The sequence below is a fragment of the Anarrhichthys ocellatus genome, unplaced genomic scaffold (genome assembly GCF_004355925.1).
Source record: "Anarrhichthys ocellatus isolate YVR2014 unplaced genomic scaffold, GSC_Weel_1.0 scaffold1, whole genome shotgun sequence".
Lineage (NCBI taxonomy): Eukaryota > Metazoa > Chordata > Actinopteri > Perciformes > Anarhichadidae > Anarrhichthys > Anarrhichthys ocellatus.
The window spans coordinates 18,386,208-18,396,028 of record NW_022280031.1 but is presented as its reverse complement, the minus strand read 5'-3'; the positions used below and the strand labels follow the sequence as shown (position 1 = coordinate 18,396,028).

At 41.3% G+C, this 9,821-nt stretch overlaps 1 protein-coding gene across 2 annotated transcripts; it reads left to right on the top strand.

The window, feature by feature from the left end:
- The first annotated feature begins 513 nt into the window (after positions 1 to 513).
- pltp (phospholipid transfer protein) lies at positions 514 to 8,975 on the top strand. Of its 2 annotated transcripts, none has more exons than XM_031847596.1 (15): positions 514 to 581; positions 3,037 to 3,166; positions 3,438 to 3,537; positions 3,621 to 3,749; positions 4,334 to 4,489; positions 4,665 to 4,728; positions 4,993 to 5,148; positions 5,226 to 5,402; positions 5,592 to 5,651; positions 6,351 to 6,515; positions 6,658 to 6,725; positions 7,470 to 7,512; positions 7,615 to 7,678; positions 7,785 to 7,861; positions 8,808 to 8,975. In XM_031847596.1, exons 2-15 carry the CDS (start codon positions 3,043 to 3,045, stop codon positions 8,904 to 8,906), a joined length of 1,482 nt encoding a protein of 493 aa, XP_031703456.1. In that variant the 5' UTR covers positions 514 to 581; positions 3,037 to 3,042; the 3' UTR covers positions 8,907 to 8,975. The 2 variants fall into 2 exon arrangements, with proteins under 2 accessions (XP_031703456.1, XP_031703465.1); XM_031847605.1 differs by lacking the exon at positions 514 to 581 and adding an exon at positions 882 to 961.
- The last annotated feature ends 846 nt before the right edge of the window (positions 8,976 to 9,821 follow it).

Here is a 9,821-nt window from a genome sequence, read left to right as displayed (position 1 = left end):
CACACACACACACACACACACACACACACACACACACACACACAAACAAAGACACACGCACAGAGGACTCTGACACTGACCCTTAAACACAAGCTTTCCTGGAAAGTGGATTCTCTTTCACATTGAAATGATGTCATCAAACAGGAAACAAATAGAGAGTGAAAACAAAACCTTATATTAATATGATGCCCCTTTAGATTATTAATTAAAGTGATGACCCCTCACATTATTAATTAAAGTGATGACCCCTCACATTATTATGTTACCCCTAAAAATAAAATGATGACCCCTCAGATAATTTTAAATCAAATTTGTGAAGAATTAAAGACTAAATGTCACCAGAAGGCTGTATTTTGCCCTTTCTTACACACTTGAAACTCAAATACACTCTGTCTCCCACGAGGAGGACGAGGAAGGGGAGGATGAGGGGGAGGAGGAGGATGAGGGGGAGGAGGAGTCAGTCCCTTGGGATAAAACTCTCCACACAGAGAAAGAGAGACAGTCAGTGTGAACACAGACGGAAGAACAAGAACACATCAACTACAGAACCAACAGAAGCTCCTCCTTCAGTCTGCCGATCTGTGAGTTTCATCATTCACACATTCAGAGTTTAAGTGTTACTGAAACCAGACAGACAGACAGACAGAGAGACAGAGAGACAGAGAGACAGACAGACAGAGAGACAGAGAGAGAGAGAGACAGACAGACGGACGGACGGACAGACAGACAGAGAGACAGAGAGACAGACGGACAGACAGACAGACAGACAGAGAGACAGACAGAGAGACAGAGAGACAGAGAGACAGACAGAGAGACAGACAGAGAGACAGACAGACAGACAGACAGACAGACAGACAGACAGAGAGACAGACAGACAGACAGACAGACAGACAGAGAGACAGACAGACGGACGGACGGACAGACAGACAGACAGAAACAATTAGCCTCTCATCATGGACAGGTGAGTACAGAGCTCAGTTTATATCATGTAAGATGTTTAAACTCTGTTTTGGATGACCTGGTTGTATCTGTACATTCTGGATATATGATCCTCATTTCCCGGTAATAATTACAGCCGTACAATGACCTCCTGTGTTTCTGTAGAAACCGGCTTGTATCTCGTCTCTCTGCTGCATTTTATCAGCTCAGTGAGGAATTTGACTTTTTATTGCATAGAATCTGAGAGATGCTAACATGCTAACACCAATTTGGGGGCGACAGAAAGAATAGGCCACAGGTTATATTATTATTTCTTTGTTAACTGAATAGGTATGGCTGCTTGTTTTCTACTGTTATTATGGAATGGTATTTTATTTGTAAGTTTAAATGCTGTATATGTTAAATGTATACGTTGGGTTATTGTGTGTGTGTGTGTTGTCAACACATTGTTAATGTTTGACTTAAAGGTGCTGTCGATAACACTGACAACATTCAGCCACTAGATGTTCGTCCTCCACAGTTCGATTTCATTCGATTTCATTCGTGACGTCACTTATTGGTTTGTGGACTGACGTTTTGAAGCCACAAGTTCGGCGATTTGGCCGTCGCCATCTTGGATTACGACCGCCCCCATATTGTATTTTTTGCTACCTATAAACGGAAGTTACCATATTTGGAATGCGGAGGAGTTACATAGATAGTCTCAGCGACCTGTCAATCACAGTAAGCTCCGCCCTAAAGCATACCCTGCTTTATGGTCGATTTGACCATTCATAAAGTTACTAAGTTGGATTGCTCTTTCTATTATATATATATATATATATATATATACTGTATATATCTCTCCATTGAAACCCTTAGCAGTTTAGAGTATGAGGTCAGAGGTCAGGCTGTGTGAGTCTTTGAACTGAAGCTTTTTAATTAAAGGTTAGCTGTTAGCAGTTAGCGGTTGGCCAGATGTCCGGATGTGGATGATGCAGTAGCTGGATGGTGATTGGCTGTCGGCACTGAGCTGTAATTAAACACACAGATTACAGACTGAGTGTGTGTGTGTGTGGTCCTGTATGTATATATTTGTGAGGACTTTCTGTTCTTCAAAGGCTGTTTGAAGCTTAAGACCAGATAATTAATGTGTGTGTGTGTGTCTTCCCTTTTCAGACTGTAATATTTCCATCTTCTTCTTTGTGTCATTCAAACAGACTTTTACATTAATGTTCCTCAGAGCTTCGTTCAGACATTCACATCACATTAATCAAAATGTTGTGAAGGAAGATGTGGATTTTAAAAACATACTTTACAGTTGAAGCTTTAATTCATGACGTTTGCCTTGAATCCATTTAAACAATGTCACATTAGTTTAATCATTTAGCCTCTTCCTGTTATATAAACATCCAACACATTAATGACAGGACGTAAAGTTGTCCGGCATCACATCAACATCTCAACCAGTGAACCAAAGTGACCAAATTTGAACTGTGACGGAGTGACGTAGAGAAACCGTACACGTCTCAGCAACAAATGCACCGAATTTTTGATGTTGTTCTAAGAGCTCCTTATCTTCTTCCTGAAAATATTAAAATGAATGAACAAATACAAAATCACTATTCACTACAATCACTATTAAAATCACAGTGAGAGATTTACAGATGAGTTTAAATAGAAAGTAAACAGAGTTCTCTTCCTGTTTGACTGTTTTTACTTCATCAGTTCAGTTGAGAGGGAGGCTGCTGGGAGAAAAGAGAAGAGAAGAGGGGGGGGTGTTGTGAAACAGAGGTAACTCCAGTTCAAGTTGAGCAGTGTTTATATGGACAACACAGTCTCAGAATGTGTTCAGCTGTGAGTTATAGAGCAACAGGAGAGACAAACCCCTCAGATCTGTCTGCTCATCGTGACCTCTGACCTCATTTCACTGTTGCAGCTTATTCTGTACAGTGGAGGACAGTTTGTCCGTAGACATTTTGTTCGTGGATAGTTTGTCTGTGGACAGTTGGACCTAGAACCTAGAACCAGAACCTCTGCTCCAGCCTGACAACACAACCACAACTGCCGAATCCATTCTGTAATCCATGAGTTTAATGTTCTTCGTCTGTGTTTCAGGTTGAGATGTTCCAGCTCCGGATGACTTCCTGTCTGTTGTCCCTCCTCTTCCCTTTGATGTTCTCCATCATGGCCGCTGCTCAACCCGCCGGCTGCAAAATCCGAATCACTGACAAAGGACTCGATATGTGTAAGTTAATGATTATTATCCAGAAGTAAACTAAAATCTAAACTATAATACTGTGGACCGTATTCAACATCTGTACTATATTTAACATTTGCACACATTGTCGTATGCTTTTTGTTTATATTTTCTTGTTGTTTTGTATTTTTTATACATATCATATTTGTACTTAGAGCACAGTCCTGGAAGGGGCAACGATTGTAGGAATATGTTGAGTATGTGACAAATAAAACCTTGAAATTGAAAATGTATAACCGATATTTATTTGTGTTTTCAGTGAAGTATGAGACTCAGAAGTTTGTTGAAGAAGAGCTCACTAACATCTCGATGCCAGAGATGAAGGGCAAAGAAGGACGCTTCCAATACACCATCACTAAGTACAAGTTGTATTTAAAGTAATACTTTGATTCTGAATACTCAACATGTATTAATGTCTTCTCTTTCTCCCGTCTGTCGTCAGCGTGAAGATAACCGAGTTGAATCTGACTCACGCTGAACTGCAGTTCATCCCTGAAGTCGGTTTGCTGTTTGACGTCCAGAACTCATCGATCTCGCTGAGTTTCCACCGACGGATCCTCTACTGGTTCTTGTGAGTTCTGCTGCAGAAAACTGACTCAACATCAACATTCCTACGACTCTAATGGTTCTCAAACAGAACACTGATTAGAGTCTGATAACCCGTCTACAGAAGACTTTTAGAACTTCATTAGTTCATCCACAGAACATAAATATAATACACTACTGTTACTGTTAGTACTACTCTAATGGTTCTTATACAGAACTTCAATACAACTCTAATAGTTATGTGTTCTATGGAACATTAAAGTGTCAATAGACAATTAAAAAAAAAAACTTTACAGGCATTATATGCAAATTGTTTTTGGACACCACCAAGTATTTGTCCGACTAATGTGACAGTAAATTGGAACAGTTAATACCTCGAATGACGATGTCATAGGTCACGTGAAAATACGCCATTTTTCACCACTTTTCATGAATCTTTTAAAAAACGCAACAGAGGATTCAATGGAAGCATCTCAACATGTTGCTCAGCAGAATCTCGAGACCTTCACGATGGCAAATTTGGAAGCTTTTGTGTTTTGTGTGGAGCGTTGTCGTGTAGTTGCTTACGCGGTCGTATTGTGTCGGTGATGACGTGTTTCTGTGTGTCAGCTACGACACAGGAAACATCAACGCGTCGGCCGACGGCGTGAACATCAACACAGCTGTGAACCTGATCCGGGACGAGGAAGGACGACTGAAGATCAATAACATCACCTGTGATGCCAGGATCTCCAAAATGAGGGCAAAGTTCAGCGGAACGCTCGGGTAAAACACACTGATACAGTAATAATGATTAATGATAATAAGACTAATGTAGTGATCAATGATCAATAATGATCACTGTTAATGGGAGTAATGTTGTAATCAATAATGATTAATGGTTACTGTTATTAATAATCGGCCAATCAACAACTGTCTGTCGACACGTTTTATCTTTCAGGAAAGTTTACGACTTCCTGGCCAGCTTTCTGACAACGGGCATGCGCTTCCTCCTCAACCAACAGGTGTGTCACCTGTCCGTCTGTCTCTGACCTGTCTCTCTCTCTCTCTGTTCTGTCTCTCTCTCTGGTCTGTATCTCTTGCTCTGACATACATGTCTGTCTCTGAAAGTATTGCTCACTGACCTGTCTGTCTATCTTTGACATTTCGGTATGTCTCTGAGCTGACTGTACCATACCTGTTTCTCTCTTACCTGTCTGTCTGTATATCTGTCTCTGACCTGTCTCTCTCTCTGACCTGCCTCTCTCTCTGACCTGTCTGTCCCTCAGATCTGTCCCGCTCTGAATCACGCTGCTCTGGTTCACGTGAACTCGATGTTGCAGTCGATCCCTGTGAGGTCGGAGGTCGATTACTATATTGGTATTGATTATTCTCTGATCGAAGATCCCGTGGTGACGTCCAGGAGCCTCGACATGCACTTCAGGGTCAGACTCTTCCTCTGATATGATATCGTCTATGATGTAATACGACGGGAACATTAACGTGTGTGTCGTGTGTTTAGGGGATGTTCTTTGATCTGTCCGATCCAAATAACACGTTGGTGAACTACGCCATCGACCCGGTCATCAGAGAGTACGACCGGATGGTTTACCTCGCTCTGTCCGAGTACTTCTTCGACAGCGGGATGTATTCTTACTTCAAAGCAGGAATCTTCCAGATGCACATCGTCAACGAGAAGGTTAAACCCACCACAGACCCACAAAACCACCACAGACCCACAAAACCACCACAGACCCACAAAACCACCACAGACCCACAAAACCACCACAGACGCCCACCCTGAAAGACCGAAAAGCCGAACATACAAATCCTGAGAACCGAGCTGATCCAGTCTAACCTCCATTGTTCTCTTTGTGTCGTCCTTCAGATGCCCAAAGACCTGCAGATGCTGTTGAGAACCACCTACTTTGGAGCCATCATGATGCTGGTGAGTAAAGTTACAATAGAGACACAGTGGGGACACAGTGGAGACACTGTAGGAATGCAGTAAATACACTATAAAGACACAATAGAGACATGGTAGAGATACAGTGGGGAGACATTGGAAAATGCAGTCGAGACACAATAGAGACACAGTAAAGACAAAAATAGAGATAAAGTACAGAAATAGTAAAGTCTAATTAAAGACAGAGTAAGGACACAGTGGAGAAACATAAGAAATGCAGTAGAGACACAGTAAAGTCTCAGTAAAGAGACAGTGGAGACGCAGTAGAAATGCACACAGTAAATAAACAGTAGAAACACAGTAAATACTCAATAAAGAATCAATAAAGAGACAGAAGAGATGCAGTAGAAACACAATAAAGAGACAATGGAGACACTGTAGCGACACAATGGGGACACATTTGAAATGCAGTAAAGACACAGTGAAGACAGAAAAAAGAGACAGTGGAGACACAGTAGAAACACAGTAAATAAACAGTAGAAATACAGTAAAGACACAGTAGAGTGTTAGCAGGATGGAGGAATGTAAAACCACTTGATGCTAATTTGTCATTTGTTACGTTGGCCTTTATGAATAAAGTTGACTTGACAGGTTCAGTTCAGTGCAGGTGTTCACATTATTTAGTCCACATGCAGTACTGTGTAGTACTGCTTCACTCCATGTTCTCCTGTGTTCTCGTAGAACCCGGCTCTGGTGGACGCTCCGATGTCTCTTCAATTCGCCGTCAACTCTCCTCCAAAAACCTTCATCAAGACGTCCGGAGCAACGGTCGTCATGACAGCCATCGTCAAGGTGATAGTGCTGCCTCCAGGTCAGCCTCCGGTCCAGCTCAGCAGCATGACGATGGTACACAAACACACACACACCTCTACACACACACACATACACACACACACACACACACACACACACAGTTTTAACCTGCTGATCCAAACGTCCAACAGCTGTTTTATTATTTCTATTGTTTCATGTTTCTGTCGTCCTGCAGGAAGCAAAGTTTAACGCTAAAGTTTCCATGAAGGAAAAACGCCTGGCCGTTCATGCTGACCTCCGCAGGTACACAAGCACGCACGCGCACACACACACACACACACACACACACACACACACACACACACACACACAAGTTACAAGAACTGTGATTGGTCAGTTCGGGGACAGGAGCCCAGGACCAATTTAAGGAACACAGGAACACAGTCTGTGTTTCTTTTGGTGGAACCATGGACTAAGGTTCCACATTGACGCCACAAACATGGCGAGAACCATATGAAGGAACAGTCCTTTAAAGTTTTGTAAAGTTCTAAGTTTTCTACTTGTGACACTTGAGGGGCCGATCACACCGAGACGCGTCGCTACAATATTCTCAACTTTTAAGCGCAGAGTCAGTGTCACACTTGACCGAGGCAGCCAATCAGATCGCACTACTGACATCAAAACAGGAAGTCAGTTGCAGTGGAGTAAAGCCCGCCTCTTGCTTGATTTGATTGGCTCCCTTGTTCAAATGTGTCACTGACGATCGCTGCGCTGCAAGAAAAGTTGCGAATATTTCAACTTTTATACACGTCTAAAAAAACGCCCGAAAAACGCGGCGCAAGAGAAAAGCACAGTGGTCCCTCGGGTTAATTTCTCCTGAGCTGAGGGAGCGACTAAAGGTTGCTGTACAGAATCCCTCAAAATGTTTCCTGGGTTCATGAAGAACGTTGAAATGTTTTACCTTTTGTGTTGAACCTCATTTAAAGTCACAGCGTCTCTGTGGCAGAATAAATGACCACAGACTGAAACAGAGTTGTCTTCTTTCAGATTTAAAATATTCTCCAATCAATCGGCTCTGGAATCTCTGGCAGTAAGTGCTGTTGTTTTTATCTTTTACTACTGAGTTACAACATTTGTGTTAAATCTGATTCACAACAGAAAGTAAAATACGTAACAGTCGCCCGTCTGTCAGTTGATTCCTCTGCAGGCTCCTCTGAAGACCATGTTGCAGATGTCTGTGGTTCCTTTAATCAACAGTAAGAATCTGATACATCAACTGTGAAACAAACAGTGATTGCATGTTGAACTGTAACACACTGTGACACTGACTGTGTGTGTGTGTGTGTGTGTGTGTGTGCTCAGACTGGACAAAGAGAGGGGTTCGCATCCCTCTGGCTGATGGGATGGATTTCATTGAGGAAGTAGTTGAATATCACAACGTAAGTCTGTTTAAACATTTAACCTTTATATGTTAAACCCCAAAAGTGAAGACATCTTGATCGCCCCCTGGTGGCTGGCTGCAGTAAAGGTCATAAACGCTGCGCCTTCCATGTTAACAAATGGGACCATGGGTTTTGAAAGCCTCCAGTTCACCATTTTGGCAGTCCCCATGTTGGTTTTTGCAACCAGTGAACAGAAGAGACCATATTTGGACTGCGGAGGAGCATGGCTCTGGCAGCTACCAGGCCGCAACCTCTGGTTCTCTAAATGGACCATAATGTACTAAATGAACATCATGCTGTATTGAAGAAGACTTGAAACTAGAGATTGAGACCATAAACTCATGTTTACAATGTTTACTGAGGTAATAAATCAAGAGAGAAGTAGAGTCATTTTCTCATAGACTTCTATACAATCAGAGGAGTCGCCCCCTTGTGGACACTAGAGAGAATGCAAGTTTAAGACACTTCGGTATTAGCCTCACTCATCAGAACCGGAGGTTGCCGTCTGGATGAGGCATGGGACAAACTAAAACGTAAAAGTCAAATAAATGTTTCCCAAAGATGGTTTCTGCTATTTTAGGCAGTTATTATCACGCTGATGAATGTTAATTTTTTTGATTAGTTTGATCTTAATGAGATATTTGTTGGGTGTAACATCATGATTGTACCATGTGATGTTCTGGTCATTATGCTGCAATCCATTGTACTCTGAAAAAAACAACCATACAGCCATACAAACATCAGATGGCTGGCAGCCATGTTTTCACGAGCAGATGCACCGGGACGCATTAAGATTATAAATCGGGGAATACCGACTTGGAATTATCAACCTTCGACTTGCAATGGATTGCAGCATCAGTCTTTATTATTTTGACCCTCTACTGCACCATGTGATGTTGTATTTCCTCACTGGTGTTGACGGCAGTTGTGTTGATCTCTGCAGGGTTTCATCTTGATCGGAGCGAATCTTCACTTCAGCAAAGGACTGAGAGAAATGATCACAGGGAGCAATCAGACAGAACCAGACACCAACTCTGTCTAAATATATATATATACATATATACACACACGATGTGAATATATAATACTTACAACATACAGTATAACAATATGTGAATATATACGAGAATATATACACACATATATATATCCACACACACATTTATGTGTATAAATATACGCAGGTATTTTAAAATCAAGCGGCCATTGTTTACATCCATGTTTCTTGCCAACAGTCTTCCTCTGCTCCTTGCGCATTGCTGCGTTATCTTTAAGCACCTGTACATCAGTGAAACAGAAGTATTCAGATCCTTTTCTGAAGTAAAAGTACTAATACCACATTGTGAAAATACTCCACTACACGTTAAAGTTCCACATTCAAAACCGTACTAGTAAAAGTATTGTCAGCAAAATGTACTAAAAGTATTCATGATGTGGTAACATGTTACCTGTCTGTGTTTTTCTATTATATATATATATATATATATATGATGTTTCGGGATTAATAGTACTGCTGCATTAATGTATGTGTGTACTGCTGTAGATGTTTTTAACTCCTTTATACACTGTTGGGTAGTTTAATCTGCAGCAATGCATCATATTCTAGAAGATAATATGTTTGTGTAGTTGTCCTGTGAGTAAAGGTTCCATTTAGAAAGTGATGAGGACATAAAGGTCTGAGAGTCCTCTCCGAATAAAGTTCAGACTAACAGACTCCAGAGTATTTTCTCAAACACAATAAAAGGTGAGAAAGTATCAGTACAACCATATTGTGGTTCTCTGAGATAACAGCTCACAGTGGAAATGCCGCTCTCTGATGTTTGTATTAACAACAAAGCTAAATAAAAGCAAATAAATCTCCTAATTTGCTTTTTCATACAAGTTATAAGTTAATTACTAAATGAACATCCTGCTGTATTGAAGAAGACTTGAAACTAGAGATTGAGACCATAAACTC

What these genes read in the sequence shown, in the direction of transcription:
- pltp (XM_031847596.1), top strand. Translation starts at nt 3,043, where the DNA reads ATGTTCCAGCTCCGGATGACTTCCTGTCTGTTGTCCCTCCTCTTCCCT. An exon ending in TTCCAATACACCATCACTAA is followed by an intron (nt 3,538 to 3,620) that starts GTACAAGTTGTA and finishes GTCTGTCGTCAG; the next exon opens with CGTGAAGATAACCGAGTTGA. An exon ending in AAGTTCAGCGGAACGCTCGG is followed by an intron (nt 4,490 to 4,664) that starts GTAAAACACACT and finishes TTTATCTTTCAG; the next exon opens with GAAAGTTTACGACTTCCTGG.